Below are 22,895 nucleotides of genomic sequence, written 5' to 3'. Positions count from 1 at the left end.
TAAAAGATATGGAGAAAATAAAAGTTGCAGATCCCTTTTTCCCATGCCGGTTGACAGTACCCATGACACTCTAATTAGAAGTTACCATCATGCATAGCTGAAAACAATGTAAATTGAACTCTTCTACCTTTAGTGGATAAAATGTCAGTGCCACTGCATAGCTCAACTCAGTCTACCTGCCACACACTTCTCCTAGTTTAGCTTTCATACACTCATTAGCTATTCCTTTAAAGAGTATTACCCAGTGGAAATGATTGACTGTATTGACTGAAAGTCTTGTAGCACTGTGTTCGTTTGCAGAATTTATTTTCAAGCGGAACTGAGCTCTTCAGGGGCTTGGTGAAAATGCTGAAAAAGACTTTTTGATCTACACAGAACATCACTCAGAAAACTACTGACTTAATATTACTGTGTTGTCCCCACCTATTTCAATGGATGAAAAATGGCTGGCTTTCACCATGAAGAGATATGTCATAGGAAACCAAATTGGTATCTCAGTTGCTTAAATACGATTAGTAAATGAGTATCTCCAAGATAACTTCCATGTACATAGTAAGTACCCAATACAGTAGTTCCCCTTATCTGCATGGGATATTTTTCAAGACCCTCTGTGGATGCCTGAATCCACAGATAGTGCAGAACCCTATATATACTACGTTCTTGCAGTTTCATAACTGAGATGGCTACTAAGTAACTAAGACAGCAGGCAGCTAGCACAGACAGGGTGGATCTGCTGAACGAAGGGATGATTTACATCCCAGGCAGGATGGAGCAGGACGATGTGAGATTTCATAGGTCACTCAGAGCAGTCCACGATTTTAAACTTATGAATTGTTTATTTCTGGAAGGTTCCATTTAATGTTTTTGGACTGTGGTTCACCATGAGTAGCTGGAACTGAAGAGAATGAAACCATACATAAGGGGGAACTACTGTAAATACTTAACCATTTAATTAATTAACCATAAATTATAGTGCTTGAAAAGCCCCATTTATATCTTAATTGAGATAAAACTAGTCACAGCATGTAGGTCTTCATCTTCAAAGAGACGTTTCTAGAAAAATGTTTAAAATTTTAATATGACATTTATTATCATTTAGTAGGTTATTTATAATTTGTGGTTCATTTTGAGTATTACTAATAATGATTTAAATAGACATTATTTATTCTTTTGAACATAACTTGCTGCATTATTTAGTGTGATTTATTATATGTCTTGGGACAGAAAACATTTCTGATGGGATTTGCAGTTTCATTATGAAAATAGATGAGATACAATATGATATATTTGAAAGAGCCAGAATGTGAATCAAAAGACATGAGTTTAATTCTTAGCTCATCTACATACAAGGCAATATTGAGCAAGCTGTTTATCTTCTCAGAACTTTCAGTTTTGTCATCCAGAAAAACAGAAATGATATCTGAAGCAGAGCTACCTCCCAAGATTTTGGGGTAAGATCTGTGCTTTATAAACTGAAAATCAATTATACATGTAAGTGTGCAGAAAATATGATGTGATTTAGAACATTTTACTTAACAGGAAGCTGTTGCAGAGACACGCCTATCCCCAACTTGGCCCACAACTGGAGCACACTTGTGGTTTTTCCTCCTCAAATGATTTTTGGTTGCAACCATGCTTCCATTTTATAATTGCAATGACCCTGTGGCAATCTTAATTTTCTCAAAAAGCTGTTTGGTGGTTTAACTTTCACTAAAAAGAGCAAGCACTTAGAAAAAAATTCCCTTTGATATCTCTTATTCTTTTATCTTCCCCTCTATAATGTCAGAGGATAAGTCTTCATTTCCAGATTGGACGTAAAAATGACTTTTTGAACATTTAATCTCAAGGAATAAGTACCTTGAGTACTGTCTTCCAATTGTAAAATGGCCAGAAGTATATCTAATAATAGATGGGTCTGCCATAAGGTATTCACTGTTTTACATATCAGTGACCATAAAGTCAAAGGCCATTTTATTTAGCTAACTTACCAGTAAACTGAGATACATTATGATTGGCGTCTTTCAATATTAGGTTAAATTGGAACCACCTACAATATATAGGGGGAGGGATGTTTCAAACAAAATATTTTAAAGACTATCCATATTCTACAATGCACATTTTTCCCAATTGTCCATGGATGGCAATTTTAATGTTCCAGACTAAGCTCAATATACAGGCAAGAATGATTGCAAAAAACCTCTGCTTTTCAAGTAAGCTAAAGTATCATATACTCAGGAGCATTTGCACACAATTTTGATGGTAATAAAGTCATCTTTAATTTGCCAAGGTGGTACTTGCTGTTTGGATGTTATATGATAGTTTTGTATAACCCAGAACCACTCTGGATCAGTCTTATTTGATGAGTTAGATGTGGCAGCCAAGTCTTACCTGGCCTTTACAGCAAGCCTCAATGAAGCTCAAACTATGGGGATAATGAATGAGTATGAGCCAGGCCAACAGGCTCACAGCTGGGATGAGAAGTATAGGAGCTATGATGAGCTCATTCATGTTTTACTATTAGCTTGGGTGGAGGGGGGAAGCAGAGAAACCTGACTTGTCAAATTCGCCAATTCCTGTGGTGTAAATGCTTCCACTTTTGCTGATTTCAAGCTACCAATGGTTTAATAACCTGTTCACAACATTCCTGAAAACTTAACAGTCAGCTCCCATACTTGTATGAGCCAACTCCAGCATATTCATAACATAAAGTATGGAGGAAAGGACGAGAGGATCCTCATACCCATGCCATGCCAACAAAGAGGGCTGAGAAAGGAGATTACCCTCAAATCCAAGAGTCAGCCAAAAAGAGAGGGATTTATTGTATTCTTTAAGTTGCAGACGTTAGATCACTACTACCAAGTAATATAAACCCCTTTCTCCATTTCCTGTGTGAACTAATTGGCAAATTCTACATTGATCACTATTGAGGGAGCTCAGAAAGGAAGATGGGTACAGTTAATGTACACGTTACTCATGGAGAAAGGGGGTAGTAGTTTAACAGGACACACACACACACACACACACACACGCATGCATGCCTTTAATGCTAAGAAACTGGGTGAATTGAATTACTGGACTGAGAATATTGACTAATGAGCTATTGAGCGCTAATGTGAGAATTCTCAAGTGATAGATACATTGAAGGAGGGCTGGGCTTTAAATGGGGAGATTTGTAAATAGGAAAAGTCAGTGGAAGTAAGTCAGTACTGAGGGAAGTTTTAAGTGGAAACCATAATCCAAGCTTTGAGCTTATTCAGAATAGTTTACGACCTCATTACGTGTTGTATTTATATTTAAACATGCATTTCCAGGTCGGGCGCGGTGGCTCAGGTGTGTAATCCCAGCGCTTTCGGAGGCTGAGGTGGGTGGATCACAAAGTCAGGAGTTTGAGATCAGCCTGATCAACATGGTGAAACCTCGTCTCTACTAAAAATACAAAAATTAGCCGGGCATGGGGACGCGTGCCTGTAATCCCAGCTACTCAGGAGGCTGAGGCAGGAGAATAGCTTGAACCCAGGAGGCGGAGGTTGCAGTGAGCCGAGATCACGCCACTGCACTCCAGCCTGGGCAACAAAGCGAGACTCCATCTCTAAATAAATAAATAAATAAAATGCATTTCCTAGGTTAATAAAAACAAATCAGCATGTCACAGGGATTGTGCTGGGCTAGAAATGGTCAGTCCTCAAAGTCCTGAGGGGAAGGGAGAGACTGAGAAACCAACGTGTAAACTCACAATTAAATTTAATGTGAGAGAAGCTATTATAGAAATGTTGGTCAAAGCAGTCTGAGAGCTCATAGGAAGTAGCAACTTATTAGCTATCCAGGGAACTCTTTGAAAAAGCATATCAATTTAAACATACTTTAGGTTCATAATAAATCCGATTTTAAATTTTAGATATTTGATCCTTAAAAATGGCTGATATGTAATGCTTATTATCTTAGCTATAGCATCATGGAAAGTATAATTTTTAGTTTAGTAATAAACATTTAAAATTTTTTGAGGAGTAATGTTCAATGAACTTCAACTTAAGTATAATTTGTCAAGTGTTGGCATATGTATACATCATTTCTACAATCATTAGACGATTATATCATCTCTGAATAAAGACAGTTTTATTATTTCCTTTTTAATCTGGATGGCTTTATTTCCTTTTCTTCTTTATTGCATTGGTTAGACCTCTAATACAATGCGGAATAGAGATGGTGAAAGTGGACATTCTTGTCTTTTTCCTGATTTTAGGGGGAAAGCATTCATCGTTCAGTCTTTCACCATTAAGTGTGACCCTAGCCATGGGTGTTTTTGTAAATGTCCTTTATCAAATTGTGGAAATTCTCTTTTACACTGAATTTTGTGAGGGTTTTTGTCATTGCTGAATGTTGGATCAGGTCAAATCCTTTTGTGTGCTGAGATTATTATTTGTGTTTTTTTTATTCTGTTAATATGGTGAGCTGCTTTGATTGATTTTAAAATAAACCAAATTCCTGATAGACACCTCAGTTGGTCACAGTGCTTTATCCTTTCTTCATGTTGTTGGATTCAATTCAATAACATTTTGTTGAGGATTTTTTGCATCTATCTTTATAAGAAATGTTGGCCTGCCTGTTTTTTCTCTTTTCCAATGTCTTTTCCTTATTTTTGTATCAGGGTAACCCTGTTCTCATATAGTAAGTTGGGAAGTGTCTTACCCCCTTCAGTTTTCTAGAAGACTGCATACAATTGGTATTAATATCCCTTAAATGTTTGATAAAATTCTCCAGTGAAGCCATTTGGGCCTAGTGTTTTTTTATTTTTATTTTTGTAGGAAGAATTTTAATTACAAAATCGATTTTATTAATGGCTATAGTACTATTTATGTTATCAATTTCTTCTTGAGTGGCCTTTGGTAGTTTGTGTCTTTTAACACATATATCCATTGCATCTATGTCACCAACTATTTTGGCATAAAGTTATTATACTTTTAATGTTTTAAGGATTCTTAGCACTCCATCCTCTCTCATTTCTGGTACTGGTCATTTGTATCTTCTCTCACTTTTTTCTAATCAGTGCAGCAAGAGTTTTATCAATTTTATTGATGTTTTCAAAAGTTTTTGATCTCATTGAATTTTAAAGATTTTATCAATTTCTACTCTAATCTCATTTTTTCATTAATATTCTTTGCTTGGGAATATTATTTTCTTGTAGTAACATTCCTTGCTCAGAAATATACTATGAATATAGCCCTTCTTTGTTTTAATGATTCTTTTTAGTTTTATTTGCTTATATGAAATATGCTTCATGTAGACAACATGTGGATTGGTCGATTCTTCTTCTCCTTCTCCTCCTCCTCCTTGTTCTTCTCCCCCTTCTCCTCCTTCTCCTCCTTCTTCCTCTTCTTCTTTTTCCTCTTCCTCTTCTTCTTCATCTTCTTTCTTCTCCGAGTTTAACATTTTTTGCCTTTTAATTGGTATGCCTAGATCATTTATCTTTGTTGAGATTAGTCACACAGTTGGGCCTAAATCTACCATCTTGCTCTTTGTTCTCTATTTACCTCTTCTTTATTCCCTTCCCTCTTTTTCTGCCTGCCTTTGGATTGAGTGTTTTTATGATAACATTTTTATGATTTTGTTTGGTTTTGCTCGTTGTTTTAGGTGAAGAGTGTTCATCTTTTTCTTATTGCTGTCAGTTGTCAAATGATTTATATCACTTCTATTTCCACTTTCCCACCCCCACCTCTTTCTGGCCTTTGTTCTATAGTTGTCATGCATTTATGTCTACATATATAACCCCACCTCAAATATTATTATAGTCACTTTAAACAATTTTCTTTCAAGAAGACTTAGAAAAATAAGAAAAAGTCTTTCATATATATTTTAATATTTTCCATTCCCAGTACTCTTCATCACGTTCTGTCAATCTAGATACCAGTCTGGTTTCATTTTTCTTCTCCATTATGTCTTCAACATATATTCTATCTCATTGTTGTAGAGCCTTTGATCACTAATACCTGGCAACTAATGAATAAGTTACTAATTGAAATAAAATTTAAGAGTTTTCTCACTCAAAGGGATATTTGCATTTCAAATGAGAACACAAAGACTAAAGGGGCCGGGCGCGGTGGCTCATGCCTGTAATCCCAGCACTTTGGGAGGCCGAGGTGGGCGGATCACGAGGTCAGGAGATTGAGACTATCCTGGCTAACACGGTGGAACCCCGTCTCTACTAAAAATACAAAAAATTAGCCGGGCGTGGTGGCGGGCGCCTGTAGTCCCAGCTACTCAGGAGGCTGAGGCAGGAGAATGGCGTGAACCCGGGAGGTGGAGCTTGCAGTGAGCCGAGATTGTGCCCCTGCATTCCAGCCTGGGTGACAGAGCAAGACTCTGTCTCAAAAAAAAAAAAAAAATTAAAAATAAAATATAAAAAAAGACTAAAGGATATTCTGTGCTTTAGAAATTAATACTTAATGGTGGAATTTCAGATAGGGAGAGATCTAATGGGGACTGGGATCCTGCTCAGTGCTTCTCAAACTATACCACTCTACCTATAGATTTTTATGTCAATAAACTTCTCTCTCAACAGTCCAATCTGGGTGTTGAATGTACAGTTCAAAATTATAACTGAAGATAATTATTTGGAGGAAATTTTTGTCTATACATTCCAAGGTAAATATGTGAACTTAGAGTCTGAAAAAATCTATTGAGTACATATTTATGGCAAACATCTATAAAACATCTATAAATATATATTTATTTGTCAATTCTTTCAATCCAAGGTGAAATGTCCATAAGATACATATGTGAGTTGGTGTGTTGTCATGGTTTTTAATACTACACTTGGCTTATGATATGTGCAAATTATAAATCCCTACACCAACATAATAATCATTTACAAATTGTATTTTCTCGGTGTTTTGAAATGAGTATGATTTTAATTATTTCTGCCTCACCTTATATCAAAAAATATTTATAGACTAAAGTGAGTAGATTATAAAAGTATCTTCTAAGAAGACTTACATATGAGATCATTATTTTCTAATTATATTGACATTTAATTTTTAGGTATTCAGAGAACGACTACCTTCAGATTATCACAGATATACAGAGTTGTCCATGGAAACGGCAAGCAGAAGAATATGCAAATTTTAGGTAATTTTTTTCATAAATAACACGAGATTTTAAAAATGTCTTGTTCATTTGCTTTGTAGAAAAATAGGCAATATGTTATTAAAAAGAGAAGTAGAACCAACCCCAGCTGGCAATGAGGCCGACTAAATTCTAAGACCCTCTCATGAGGCACAGGGCATTCCATCTCCACCTCTTGTGTAGAAATTTGCATTATGTTACTGTTTTAATTACAAAAAATCCCAAATTCAAAAGAAAGATTTTATTATGTTTTTAAGTTATATTTTAGAAGATGTTGTGTTTTTTTGGTACCATTTATATTTGGTATTTATTTATTTTAGTAAATAAAATGTCATCGTAGTAAAGAACGTTTGGAAAACATAATCTATAATCCCATCACTTTAGAACAACTTTAGTTTTCTGCATACTCTTCCAGTTTTTCCTCATTCACTTTTTAACACAAGTGACGTTCAGGGGCATGAGTTGCTTTAAGTAATAACCCAGGAAGGAGGTGTCAACTAGCAAACCAGGTTATCACTTGACCATTATAGGGCTGTAGCTGGAAAACTTGTAGCCCATCCAGACAGAAATAAACTTTGTTAAAGCAATATGCAGTGAGGGAGCATCAGTACTTCTCTGATAGTTCTTACCCCCATACCTCCACATATCATAGATCAAGGTCAGTTGTCTCTGTGCTTGCTTGGTCTACATTGCTCTGGTTTTTGTTTCGGGGGGCGGGGCTCCTTTTCTTTTTCCTCCTCCTCCTTCTTCCTCTTCATCATCTTCTTTCTTCTTTCTTTTCTTCTTTCCTCCTCCTTTTTTCTCTTCCTCTTCTTCTTTCCTCCTCCTCCTTCTCTTTTTTCTCCTTCCTTCCTTCTTTCCTTCCTTCCTCCCTCCCCTCCTCCTCCTTCCTCCTCTCCCTCCCCTCCTCCTCCTTCCTCCTCTCCCTCCTCCTTTCCTCCTCCTCTTCCTCCTTCTTTTCCACATTCTGATTCTTTCCTGTACATCCCATTCCAATTTCATCCTATGCCAAATTATTTTATCCTATTACAATTCAGAGACATGTCTTTATCTTTACTCATTATTTTCAAAGTTTACTTGAAGCATTAAACTTGTAAAAATTATTACTAAAGAGACTTTGCTTTCCCCTAAAATACTCTAAGAAATATCTGCAGTATGGTTCTCTTTCTTTATGTGGGAAGGCAGCTCTTCTTGTTTGCCTTATATAGTGGCTCTGCCTGTTCCTTCTTCAGTCAGAATATGCTGGTATGATTGGACCAACTGCCTTCGATTCTGCTGCCAATGTGAGGAGGGTTCTGCTCCACCCCCAGTAGGTGAAAGAGTGCCTTCCTGGTGGTGTCAAAGCTAAAAATGGGTATATCTTCCCTCCACTGGGTAGACACATGGATATCATGACTTCCTGCAGGAGATCATTAAACATTTTTCCTACCTGATATTTTAGGAAGAGAGGCTGGAAAGGGGATTCCTGTTTAACTATTTCATTTCCAGGACATTTTATGCCAAATCCAATCTATTTCAGACTGGATTTGAGAGGTCCAGGTGGCAGGAAGATGAGACTGAAAATTGCACAATCATAACCTAAATGATCACAGGGTCAACAAGTGATAACAGAGTCTGATTTTGAGAAACCTTTCTGCATATGCAGAATAGACAAGAAAAGAAGAGGGAGAGATTCAGGTAGTGAGCTACTGAGGATCAATCTAAGATAATTAGCTGGAAAGATAGATTCGTAATGACTGTAATGATCAAATTAGGGAGTATAGGAGCTTTTACTTCTGGCTGTTAAGTTCAGACCAAGCCTCTTGAGAGTAATGGAAATAAAACAAAGTCTACCAAACACCTGTGTGAGGACACTGGAGCAGGTCCTCCCTGCCACCAAGACAGGGAGAATTTAAAGGACTAAAGCCCAGAAGGTGAAGGGAACCCATCAATTTGGGCTGGTTTTTCTCACAAAGAACTTGCCGAATACAAAAGCAAAATTTGGCTGAGAGGCAGAGAAGCTGAGCAGAGCTTCTAGCAATCCCTGGAAAAACCATTTTTCAAAAGAACTGAAGGCCAACTTTGAATCCCTGGAAAAACCAGTTTTTAAAAGAACTGAAGGGGCTGGGCGTATGGCTCATGCCTGTAATCCCAGCACTTTGGGACGCTGAGGCAGGTGGATCACAAGATCAGGAGATCTAAAGCAGCCTGACCAACATGGTGGAACCCCATCTCTACTAAAAATACACACACACACACAAAAAATTAGCCAGGCGTGGTGGCACGCACTTGTAATCACAACTACTCAGGAGGCTGAGGCAGGAGAATCACTTGAACTCGGGAGGCAGAGGTTGCAGATCGCGCCATTGCCCTCTAGCCTGGGTGACATGACAGAGCAAGACTCCGTCTCTAAAAAAAAAAGAAAGAACTGAAGGCCAACTTTGAAACATTTCCATCCTGAGCTGGATTTAGATCTGCCCTTAGCTTAGATGCCTGATAGGAGCAAAAGGAAATCCCTTTTTGGGGATTCCCTTGGGGGAAGGTAACCTTATTCAGAGCCTTCAATCATCTCTATTTCACTCACAATGTCTGGGTCCATTTAATAACTATATTATCTGTAAATCTTTTGTCTTCCTTTCCTTTCTTTTTTTTGGACAAAAATCAGTCTCTTCAAATGCCAGAGCTGTATGAGAGTCACTGCTGCAGATTATGAGGTATAGAATCTGTATAGATGGCTGGTCCGTGGAGGGTACAGCCATTCTTACCTTAGTACCATTTCCACGTTAAAAAAAAATGCATCAGTAACCATGACAATTATTCCCAATGGCCTATCCATCCCTTTAGGGCCAATTTAAGTAAACATCTTAGGCCAGGCACAGTGGTTCATACCTGTAATCCAAGTACTTTGGGAGGCCGAGGTGGGTGGATCACTTGAGGTCAGGAGTTAGAAACTGGCCTGGCCAACATGGTGAAACCTCATCTCTACTAAAAATTAGCTGGGCGTAACGGTGCATACTTGTAGTCCCAGGTTCTTGGAAGAATCACTGAGGCGGGAGAATCAGTTGAACCTGAGAGGCGGAGGTTGCAGTGATCTAAATTGTACCACTGCACTGTAGCCTGGCTGACAGACTGACTCCGCCTCAAAAAAGAAAAAAAAAGTAAACATCTGGGGCTATAATACACTTTGTTGTCAGAGAAGAGAACAGGCACGCAGACATTTATTTATTGACTTGAATATTTATTATATCGTAATGTTCTTTTTATGGGCCTATTTCTAAACTAAATTACAGAAACCCTCAGCAGAAGTCTATGCAATTAAATCATAATAAACCACCTACTTTCCTCAATTTTTACCAATATAGCTGGCCAAATCTGGGGAATCTCTTGCTTGTTTATAAAGCTGGTATTATAGATATGTTCACTGTAATTATAGATGTCATGTAGCTAAATTATTTTTAATTTTATTTTATTTACTTAGAGACCAAATTGAAGAAAAGTAGAATGTGAGTTTTCAAAACGTGGTAATTTTTAAGCAGCAATTACAAAAGTTACATTAAATTTGGAAGAATACAAACAAGTCAATATATTTTAAACTCATCTGCAACCTGATTGTTGAAACTTCCAACAGTTGACACCTAGGGATTATTTGAAAATTACAGGACTCCTCTGTGTGTGAGCTAACCATGAGAGAGCTTAAAAGTTATTTTTCTTAAATAAATATGTCACTTGCTATCAAAAAAGATAAAGTTTACTCAGCCACAAAAATTTAAGATTTACTAAGTCAGAGCACTGTAGACTTTTCTCATGCCTGGTAGAGTGCTGCGCACAAAATAGGGCCTCAATAAAAAAAAATTAAAGAAATGGATGCATGAAAGTAAACAAAAAAGTGTAATGTTTTCTTACTGAACTCAAAGAATTTATAGTCACTTTAGAAAGACAAGAAATATAAATATGAATATTTATGATTGAATATCAGAATGAGTGATTTGGACAAATACTGTCATATATTAATGCAAGATCACTGTGGGATATAGTTTTTTGAAATATTTTGTGAAAAGAGGCAGAACTTGAGCTATAGCTCTGAAGATGGCTGCTGGAAAGGGAGAGTGAGACCAATTTGGGACTGAAGAGGCCAGGAAGAAAGGCCAATAAGTTTCAAGGCCAGTTGGGCTGGAGCAATGAACTTGTACTATTAGGTACGCAAGATAAAGAGGATAATTTCAGGTAGACAAGGAAGAGTCTGATGCATGGAGATCTGGTTATTAAAGTCCACAGACATTCTGTAGATACCAGGAGCCCAAGAGGAATATTGCTAGCAAAGGAATTACAAATTGAATTTATTGTTTTAGGGAAAGTATTCAGACAGCATAATGAATGAAAGCAAGTTGGAGTATTAGGAGGGAGGGAGTAGTGTAGAAAAATCAGTGCAAGTAGGGGCTGGTTGTAGACAAGTAACTACAGAATGGTGATCACCTACAACATCAATGGTAGCTAAGAAAATATCAAGAGAGATGCTTGACTATGAGCCCTTTGGGGACATGGCATTATCTTGTTTATCTTTGTATCTGCAGTGCCTATCACATAGATGGTACCCAATAAATTGCTCTATGACTGAAGACTTGGGAGGATTTAGTTACTTGTTGACTTCCAGTTCTCTCATTGAAGGAGAAGAAAAACAAAGTCAAATGAGAAATCTTGCATCTGGAATACTCATGCTGCTACTGACAGATAGAAAGATTTCAAAGAGAAATTGGATTGAGAAGATAAAAGCATCTCGGACAGGATGTGTTTGAGCTGACTTTAGGACAACTGGATATAGAAGACCTTTTCCTTGGTCTGGGGAAAATATAAATGCTAAGAGAAAATGAATTCTCTCAAAAAAGAAAAGCAACTGCAGTTTAAATCTGGCTTTTGTAAGACATAGGGCTTCTCCAAGTCTATCTTCTCAGCAATTTTATTTTAACTTTCTTTTTGTGCTACGAGGGGGTTTGTCCTCTTTTTATAGATTCCTAAGCTTTTACTCATTCAGCACTTAATTGTGGGGTCTGAGAACTTGGCAGCTAGGCGTTTGAGTCTCGAACTTCCTTCAGCTTTTACCTGGAAACATGAAAGGCTTAACTAGGAAGATTCTTAATCTGAAGTCCATGAAAGTGGTTTCCTAAAACTCTTGAAATTGTGAGATTTTGTACATGTTTCTGGGAAAAGAATCTGTGACTTTCATCAGATTCTCACTAGGACCTTCCACATGGACTAATGTATTTCTAAGGATCTTTCTGGCCCTGAGACTCTGTTTGGGATTCAATTGCCTATCCAGGATGCCTATCCCATCACCTTCCAAGATGGCATGGTTATCCCAAGCATAGGCATGAGTCTGGCTCAGATTTACCTGAAATTTACCACAGATTCTAAAGTTTCCGCTATGAATTTGCATTTTGCGAGATACCAGTTGAACTCAATTAAAGAGAGATTTAAGTAAGAGTTGAAGATGTCCTGCTCTCTGTTCTTTCTTGGTATCTAATTTCTTTTAGGTGTAGCTGTACAGAGTCAACAATGTTCAGGTGTCTGCCTTTTCTGCTTTTAAAAGCTTGATTGATTCTCCTGTAAGAGGTCCCACCCCCTTCCCTCCAAGGACAAGCTAATGCACAGAATAATTTGTGAAAAATCTACCTGTATTTCAGTCTAAGAAATTATTCCTCTTCACAGTCTCTCCCTCTGATTTTTAGAAGACTCATGGATAATCATTTGCTTGAGCGTGACACTCAGCTATTTGAGAATAACATTGAGATGCTTAAATTTAAATTAAACATGATATGAGACGCCCTCTACTCCTCCTTCCCCACTTTTTCTGCTTCACCCTTGAAGCCTTTGTGAAGCTCTGGAAACTTCTGGTAAGCAGGTTTTATCCCCGCAGATCTTTGAGCTCCAGTAATTAGTCTTAGATTCCCTAGGTAACTTGCATGGTAATTACTGCATTAGCTTTCTTGAATAGTTTTCTAACTTAAAAGAACCATATTCATTTGTGTAAGCAATTACAGAAAACTAATAGGTACACAGTAAGAGTGCTTAATTTCTATTTTACTTTCTTGCCCCCAACCCCCCCCCACCCCGCCCCCACTACCCCCGGCCCCGAAATACACATACTATTATTTTGTTTCTTAGTTTCTTTTGGAGCCACTAATACCATTTGATTTTTATAGACATCGTCATGTTTCAAAGAGATGAGCTGGAATCCAAGATGACTGAATATTATCAATCACATATTTACTGAAAACTTAGTGGCAGGAAACAGTGCTATTATGTCAACCCACACATTTATGACTCAGGCAAATGAGATACCTTTCAAATGACTTGTAAAACAGGTATTTCTTGCCTGATTACTTTGTTACAGATAACTATTACACTGTGGCAATTTTATTTAATCTTGTATTATCCCCTCAGGTTTGATTAAAATTTCTTGAAAGTTATTTCTTTGTCTTTCTTGTGTTGGATATGTGAGAAAAGATTCCAGTGCTGTATTTGTAGATTCATTGATATTTCTAAAATAACAGTCACCGTGTTGCTTTCATTTTTATGTGCTTTGAAGAAAATAGTGTTAAACAAAATACACATGCATATCTACCACCTATGTTAACTGTTTTAGCTATATGACATTTACATTATTCAAACCATACCATTTAATGATTTAACTTTGTGAAAGGATATAAATTATGAAAAGAGATGGGACAAGTTAATCAAATTTTTGCATTAGATCATAAAACTGGAAAACCACACTTAGTTTTACCACGAAGTTTTCACTTATTTTCTGAACCATTTCTGCAAAAGCAACAGTATTGTTTGATTTTGGTAAGTGTTTTGTGAGCTTACACTTTTTCATTCAATTAACATTTATTGAACCTTATTATGTCCCAGGCGTTTTGTTCTGTGGAACAAAGTTCTTGGAGAAAACCAAAAATCATCTCTGCTAGGGGCTTCTTTCCATAATACAAGACTAAGTTCATTTTTCTGAGCCTCTAAATGTTTGCTGTTTACAATTCATACAGGGTGACTACATTGACAGCTGAAAGCAATACATATTTTTTTTTTTTTAATCTAAGAAGATGTGTGTACTTTATGATAGGTGATTTGGGTCAGTTGTCACATTGAAAAAGCTTTTTTCTTTGTTTCCTCTGCATCAAGACCATTTTTCAGCATTAATATACTGTCATATCGTCTTCTATTTGTCATTACCGTACAGCATGCCTGTGCATTTAGAAAAAGCAACAGAAACCACACCATGTCATTACTTCTGCCGTATTTAATAACAGAAACTAACTCTTGCACATTTAGGGACTAGCTCCTCTCCTTGGTCTTCAGAATATAAACTTTGCCATCAAAGTATATGGAACTCACATAGGGTTCACTGGTCTTCTAAATTCTACTTCAAAATTTATCTCCCAAGTTGTACACAATATTAGCTATATATTTTTATGTTCACATGTCAAATGAGCTCCCTTTTAGGCTGCCTTGTGTTTCAAATTCTCTTTTCCTTATAACATTGCTTGCGATGTCTTCATTGGTACATGACATTGTTTACACTGGTACAATATCAAAGTAGATAGATCTTTCTCCAGTGTTTTAACATTGTTCCTTCACTCATGAGTTTATACTTCAATTGACTTCCTATCCTTTGCTTTAATCATCATATTCTTTTATATTTCATTTTACCTTGCATTAGTTCTGACATTCTACTCAAATATGTGAGCTGATCTTTTATAAACTTAACAATATCAGTGTACACATTAGCTGTTAAGGGAAAAACTTAGACATCTGAGTTGCTGATTGAATTTGGACTTTTTGAAGAGTTTTACTTATTACTCTTTTAAATTTAAATATTTATTTTTAATTGATGAATATTGTATCTATGGAATAAAATATGGTGTTTAGATATATGCATACATTGTGGAATAATTATATCAAGCTAATTAACATATCCATCAGCTCACATGCTTAACATTTTTTTTTGTAGTGAGAACATTTAAAATCTACTCTTTTAGCAATTTTGAAATATGCAATACATTATTAGGAACTATGGTCACCATGTTGTGCAATAGATCTTGAAAAATGTATTCTTTCTGCCCAACTGAAACTTTGTACCCTTAGACCATCATCTCCTCCCAACCTCTTGTAACCACCATTCTACTCTGTACTTCTATAAGTTCGACTTTCTTAGATTCCAGATGTAAGTGAGATTATGCAGTATTTGTCTTTCTGTGCCTAGCTTAGTTCACTTAGCATAATGTCCTCCAGGTTTATTCTTGTTGTCTGCAAATGACAGAATTTCCTCATTTTTTAAGGCTGTATACTATTCCACTGTGTATATATACCACATTTTATTTATGCATTCAACCACTGATGGACACTTAAGGCTGATTCTACATCTTGGCTATTGTGAATCATGCTGTAGTAAACGTGGGAGTGTAGATATCTTTTTAACATATTGATTTCATTTCCTTTGGGTATTTATTCATTTTCTTTCTTTAGCTGTCATGTTATGTGGGGCCCTAGGAGTTTGAGTTTCATCTAATATGTGATGGTGGAATAATTTAACGTAAAATGAAGGTTAAATATAGATGTCCTGGTTACAGTACTAAAATTTTTTTTTTACTTCTATCCTGGAAGAAATTTAACTTTTTTTTTTAACCCCATTTAACAAATGAAGAGGTAGAGGTTCAGAGTTTAGGTGAATTTTCCAAGTTGTCATCACTAGTAAATGAAGGAACTGGATATCTAGTCTTGGAATTCTTGATATCCATTGCCCCCTCTGCCATCACATGAAAAAATGGTTAGTGCAGTAGACTTGTGCAGGTTAGGTAGCACAGGTGGCCTCTTCTGCACTGGGCCAGGTGTGAAGTGATGAAGACTTGGACTGAGAAGCCCAGTAGAGCAATTAGAAGAGAGATGCTGGGGTGGGGGCAGGAAACACTCAGCAGTTTCAGGGAAAGGGAAAAGTGGCAAGATGATGACATGAGGTTTCTCCAGTTGTTGAGGTCTTATAATATTCTTGGCTTTTCTGAATACCATGTCTTCCATTATTTATCTCACTAGATTCATTAAGGGGCAATCACTGATGTTTGACTTTCCAATTTTAAATGTACAGGTCATGCCACCTTCCCAATATTTTGAGGGAGCCAGGAGTTTGAAGATCAATCTCTACTCTGAGATCAGTGTCACGGATTAACGTGAAGCAGGGATGACTATCAATGGCCGTATCTTACCTGTCAGTGTGGTGTCAGCCTAATGATCACGAGGACTACAGACAGCTCCCCTGTAGGTTACTGGGATTTTTCCCAATGTACCAACTGGCTAGTTCAATAGACAACCCTATTTTAACTGAGGTATAGATGTATTGCTAAAAAAAGGGGGGGGTGTCTATTTGAAGCTCTTATTTTTCCTTCAATCAATAGACAACCCTGTTTTAACTGAGGTATAGATGTGTTGCTAAAAAAAAGGTGGGGGGTGTCTATTTGAAGATCTTAATTTTCCTTCAATCTATTGGGGCTGAAATGGAATGTTTCCCTGCCTTTGGAATCCTTAAATCACTGGATTTCTTAGATCATTTTTGTTTTGTTTTGTTTTGTTGAGATAGGGTCTCACTACATGGCCCAGGCTGGTCTCGAACTCCTGGGCTCAAACGATCCTCCTGCCTCAGCCTCCGGAGTAGCTGGGGCTAGATCATTGTTTTCTTAATAACATAAACTACTTTAGTGTGAAGCAAGCACTCATTGAGAGCCTGTCGATTCTAAAATCACAGTATGTCAGCATGCCATCTCAATCTAATTTTTTGTTTCATTTTTTAAACACTCAAAGATGCTTTGTCCTCCACGACGCAGCCAAATCCTGGCAGGAGTTGTCTATACCTACTCTCTCATAGTACCTTCTACTTATTCCATGACCTTCAAACTGGCCACCATGAACCACCATGAACCATGATGAATCCTTCTCATCTACTTCTTGCCCAATAACTGGAGGGACTATGGACTTTGGCCCCATCGCTCCAACCACTTCCACCCCTGCCCCAACCAGTTTAGAACCAGTTGTCCCCTCCTCAGGGAAGCCTTCCCTGGACAACCTGATTAAGTCATTGCTGACGTATTATCCTGAAATTCACCTTCATTACGCCAGCCACAATTAATAAATTTTCATTTGTGTGTGCATGTGTGTGTGTGTTTATTTAATTTACAGACCTGGTTAATTTGAGTCATGTGTTTTACGGAATACATCAGGAGGAACAAAGGCTCTTTCTAGGTGGTTCAGAAAATAGGTCAAGACTCACTATAGGAACTAGGAGTTGGAAAGGGTTGGGGAGTACAGTCTGGTTTCTAGGCTCAGCTTTAAGTTGACTCCATGTGCCTTGGTTGTTTCAGGCATTTTATTATTGATGTTTCTTGTTTGTTATCCCTCATCTTTCATTTTCTTTTAAATTTGGTCTCTCCTGTAAGTGAATGAGTTCCTACTAGAACATCTTAAAGGCACCATTTTACCTTTGCTGCTGGTTATTGATGGCCACGTCTTTATGTCTTTATTCTTATTAGGCTAAGCCACTTTTCCTAGCCAGTGTCTTTGTCAGTAAAATGAAGACAGTACTTACCTCTGTGAGTTTTTATGAATATTCAATATGTCAAATGCTCAGTACAGAGTCTGTTATATATTAGAATCTCGGCACATGGTAGCTATTCTGATTATTTCCAGTTTAATATCATTTTTCTGGCTTACAATTAATATTTACTAACTAGTTTAAACTCTTGGTATCTGCAATAAATACAGCAAGTCTATGATGGCACAATAACGCTATAATAGTTTCTGTTCCAGTCCTCTGCCTAGGGGGATGTGTAAACATTTATAAACCCCAGTTTTGCTTTTGTGATCATTTCATATGGATTATACCATGTGCTTGGTAAGGACCAACTCTTCCTGTTCAGTTTGTTATGTTTGAACTTTCTTTGGTCTTTTCATGATGGAAAGTAGGTCACACCAAGCAGAAAGTATTAAACTTCAACTTTCTAGGTTATCGTCTTTCTGTGCATTATTTTCCGTAGAAAAGGATTTACCTTTGTATGAACTGTCTGTGGCTCGCCCCTCCCTTTCCAGATGGCCAGTCAAACCACGTGCTCTGAGGTCTAATCAGGAATCGCTCTGAATTCCCTGAAAATTAATCAGCTCCACTACAGGCAGAGCCAAGAGTTACGCTTCCCACCCCGCCCCCAGATTACTTAACCCTTGACTAGGGCTAAATAAGGGCTGGCAAACCCAGGGTAGGAAGGGATCATTCTTATTTGAGATTCTGCCAGGTGAAGCCTAAGGGCATAGATGAAAAGTCAGGATTTGGAAGGGAGCCAGAAGCCACAAGCAGTTCCCAGAGGCCAGGCAAAAACAGAAGCTGAGTGTGGGGCTGAAGCTAAAAAGCGGAAGATGAATTCCACAGCTAGCCCTAGGAGCTGTCCCAGAACAATGCCTGAGATGTGCGCTGGCTTTCTGGGAGCACTTCGGGCCCCTTTATGTATGTGAACCCGGCTCACTAAATGGCCATGAGCAAAACTGACCTGCCTACCTGTTTCTCCACCTGTGCAAGACACAGTTTCTCAGAGCACAGACGAAGCTCCTTGAAATACACCTGCACTACTGACCCTCGCCGAAGCCTACAGTTAGGACTTGGTCTGGTAAATTGAAGTTCATGAAATAATGGCACCTTTTATAAAAGACAGTGGCATAAATACAAAGTATACCAGGAACATTTCCCATAAGAAATGTTTCACAGAGTAGCATATTGGTGTAATTACACATAAGACTGATTCAGCATTATAATTACAAAACTGTTTTCATAGGATTCAGTGTTAATTCAGGCTCTCAATATGTTGCCAGACAACGTCTGCAAAAAAGAAAAAAAAAAGTTTCCTACTCTTCCCTTTTCCTTCCCTAAAAATATCTAACTAAATAAAAGTTTATAATCCGTCAACAAAAATTGGTTTCTTTACATTCTCTTCTTCACATGTTGAACAATAATGGCAGTGACCTAGATTTTTTTTGTCTGCAAACTAAAATATATTCTGAACTCTTAACAGTCACCTTAACTGTTGATTTTGTATTTTTAGAACTTGTGTTTTCACACTTAGCAATTCACAATCGGCTTTTTTTTCTTTTTTTTGAGACGTCACCCTGTCGCCCAGGCTGGAGTGTAGTGGCGCAATCTCGGCTCACTGCAACCTCCATCTCCCGGGTTCAAGCGATTCTCCTGCCTCAGCCTCCCGAGTAGCTGGGACTACAGGTGCGTGCCACCACGCCCAGCTAATTTTTTGTATTTTTAGTAGAGACAGGGTTTCACTGTGTTAGCCAGGATGGTCTCGATCTCCTGACCTCATGATCCACCCGCTTTGGCAGACAAAGGACACTCATGCAATTAGACCCCCGGGGGGATCCTTGCAAGTCACTTCTGTCACAGCTTTATGCTCACTGAAAAGGTACCTGAAGGCAGCCAGATGGGTGCCCCCCTTACTTCTTTCCAAAGATTTCACAGTCCTGCTTTTTCACAATCTCACTCCGATTCTGCAACGTGATCCCATTTTTTTTTCTTTACAAGTCTTAGCATGAATTAAAACCACAACACGTCACCACCTTCATTATCATCATTGCCCTCTCCCCTCTCGTTTACGCTACTCTGTGTGTCAGAGAAGTCAGCATCCTTCTCCCTGTGGCCTGAATCAGAAACTCCTGGGTGGTCCTTGCCGTCTTCTCCTTCAGTGCCCATTTCTAGTCCATCGCCAAACTTTTGCTAACGTCTCACACCCTAAATATGTTTTAAATCTATCTTTTTGAAATCTCACCACCCATCTCTGGTCTGGGTTACTGGGATGGCTAATTTTATGTGTCTACTTGGCTAGGCTATAGTACCCAGTTATTTAATCAAATGCTAATCTAAGTGTTGCTGTGAGGTATTTTGTAGATGTGGTTAATGTCAACAATCAACTGACATTAAGTAAAGGCACTTAACTGTTGATGATGTGGGTGGGTCTCATCCCAATCAATTAAAGGCCTTAAGAGCAAAAAACTGAGGTGTCCCAGAGAAGAGGTTGTTCTGCTTCAAGACTGCAGAATCAACTCCTGCCTAGATGTCCAACCTGCAGGCTTACCCTACACATTTTAGATGTGCTAGCCCTTGCGATTGTGTGGACCAATTCTTAAGTCTCGATAGATAGATAGATACATACATAGATACAAAGATACATAGATACATACATAGATAGATAAGATAAATAGATAGATGATAGATAGACTGTTGATTCCATTTTTCTGGAGAGCCCAGACATACATACATAGCTATCGTTCTCTCTTAACTGGCATGTTGGTTATCTATTGCTGCATAGTAAACTGCCCCCAAACTGATGGCTTAAAACAGTGATTTCATATTCTCTCTCAGTTCCATGGGCTGCCTGGGCTCAGCTGGGGATTTCTTTTGTTGTTGTTGTTACTGTTTTTGAGACAGGATCTCACTCTGTCACCCATACTGGTGTGCAGTGGCACCATCACAGCTCACTGCAACCTTGACCTCCTGTGATCAAGCAATCCTCCTGCCTCAGCCTCCTGAGTAGCTGGGACTACAGGAGCATGTCACCAAGCCCAGCTAATTTTTGAAATTGTTGTAAAGATGGGGTTTCCCTATGTTGCCTGGGCAACTCCTGGGCTCAAGCGATCCTGCCACCTCAGCAAAGTGTTGGGATTACAGATGTGAGCCACCACGCCCAGCCCAGGCAACTCTTAATGGAGGGCTTCCATAGGGTTGTAGTCCACTGGAGTCATCTGAGAGCTCGCCTGATTTGGACATCCAAGATGTGACACTCACCTGTCAGTTAAGTTACCATTGACTGCTTACCAGGAATTCAGCTAGAGCTGCCATCTAAAGGATCTTCAAAGGAGCCTCCATATGTGACTTGAGCTTCTTGCAGCTCAAGAAGGCTCAATTCCTTGGGGGAATGGCTGGTTTCCTTGGGGAAGTGTCCAGAGAATGAACGTTCCAAGAGATCCAGGTAGAAGCCACAACACTTTTTATGACCTAGCATTGGAAATCCCAGAATGTCACTTCTTCTGCCGCATTCTACTGGTTCAAGTACTTTCTAAGGCCAGCCCTGATTCAAGCGGAGGAATTTTAGGTTTCATTTCTTGTCACGTGCATGTAGGGAGAGAAAGAGTTGATGGTGGCCACTGCAACACTGGGTCATTGCCTATCCTTCTAACTGATTAGTGGGATCTTTTTGCAGACCCACTAATCTATCCTCACTGAAGCCAGGGTGCACATCCTAAAATGCATATCCCATGTGTCACTTCCATAACTAAGAACCTTCAATGCTTTGCCCTTTCCCATAGAAGAAAGCCACATTGTTGATTTTGTGATGCCTGTAAGACTCTTGCTACAGTTCTCCAGCATTCTCCACCTAGTTCTCCATCTGCCAAGCCACACAGGATTTCTTTCAGAATTTTGCACATTCTATGCTCTCTCTCTCTCTTCTCCAGGCTTTCACATTCCCTCCTTCCTGCTTCTCAGTCTTTACCCCTCCATCTCCTTCTCCTGCCTCACCTGGCTAGTTCTGTTTAAGTTTTCAGCTTAAGTTTTGTGTCTTCTGGGGAGCTGAGTCCCCAAACTTTAGGTGGCTTGGGTACCTTCCAATGTGCTCTTGACGCCATGGCTGGCCCAGTTCCTTGGGCTTGCATGATTGTGGATTTGGACTCAGCCAAACTTGCTTGTACTTTGCTTTAATTACGGAACAAGCAAAATATAAACACAAGATTAGGGAGTGGATTGTCCCACTCAGAGCAGCACCTGAAGTGTTCCAGGCATCTCAGTCTCAAAGGTCCACTGTTGTCACAAGAGGAAGTGGGCCTTTGTGCTGCAGTCTCACTCCTCCCGGCTCCTTCTGTGAAGCCTCAGAGGTATATAGTAGGCCTGGCCTAGCCCAGCTCTTCCCTCCTCCTCCTCCTGTTGCAGTGTAGACAGATGGCACCATGTTCTAATTGTTTGCTGTTTTCTGTCTCCCACTAGCTAAGAGTTCTCCATGGGATATTCTCTGTCTTTTTTTCTGTTACATTCCTAGTAGTAAGAATAGTAGTAAGTGCTTGATTTGTTTATCCACTCATGTCCACGTGAATTATATTTGTTCTTCTGAGTATTTCCATCCTATCTTTTTGGCAGGAGTTTGTCTTGGTTCACCCAGCCCCAAGCAATCTGTTGCCTGGGCAGGGATTTTCACCCTTAGCCTTGACTCCATGCACTCCCGTTTCCAACCTGCAGCCCCTTAACCTGTGTCAGGCTGGGTCTTCCCTGGCCCTTGCGAGGGAGGGATTTGGACACTGTTTCCCTCTTTTATTATGCATATAGCTGTGAACATTCAGCACAGCTTAAGAATATTTAGTCACAATTTCCAAAATTTCCGAAGATGTAGATATTTTCCCATGAAGGACAGATGATGTGGTTTGGCTGTGTCCTCACTCAAATCTCATCTTGAATTGTAGCTCCCCTAATGCCCATATGTTGTGGGAGGGACCCAGTGGAAGATAATTGAATCACTGGGGTGGTTTCCCCCATACTGTTCTCATGGTAGAGAATAAATCTCATGAGATCTGATGGTTTTACAAGAAAAGAGACCCAAGTGGTTTCACTTGGCTCTCATTCTTTCTTTGCCTGCCCCCATGTGAGATGTGGCTTTGCTCCTCCTTGCCCTCTGCCAGGACTGGGAGGCCTCCCCAGCCATGTGGAACTGTGAATCCATTAA

The 22,895-nt window shown here is 38.8% G+C and overlaps 1 protein-coding gene across 1 annotated transcript in view; it reads left to right on the top strand.

Annotated features, from left to right (window-relative positions):
* Positions 1-22,895, top strand: part of ST8SIA6 (ST8 alpha-N-acetyl-neuraminide alpha-2,8-sialyltransferase 6) — a 123,628-nt gene that overhangs the window by 75,760 nt on the left and 24,973 nt on the right. Inside the window, exon 4 of the mRNA XM_055296681.1 lies at positions 7,036-7,122. Coding sequence (XP_055152656.1) covers positions 7,036-7,122 — 87 coding nt within the window. The remainder of the gene's footprint in view (positions 1-7,035; positions 7,123-22,895) is intronic.

This window comes from Symphalangus syndactylus, chromosome 10 (genome assembly GCF_028878055.3).
Source record: "Symphalangus syndactylus isolate Jambi chromosome 10, NHGRI_mSymSyn1-v2.1_pri, whole genome shotgun sequence".
NCBI classification, from domain to species: Eukaryota; Metazoa; Chordata; class Mammalia; order Primates; family Hylobatidae; genus Symphalangus; species Symphalangus syndactylus.
The sequence above is the reverse complement of the archived record's forward strand: the minus strand, read 5'-3'. Positions and strand labels throughout refer to the sequence as shown.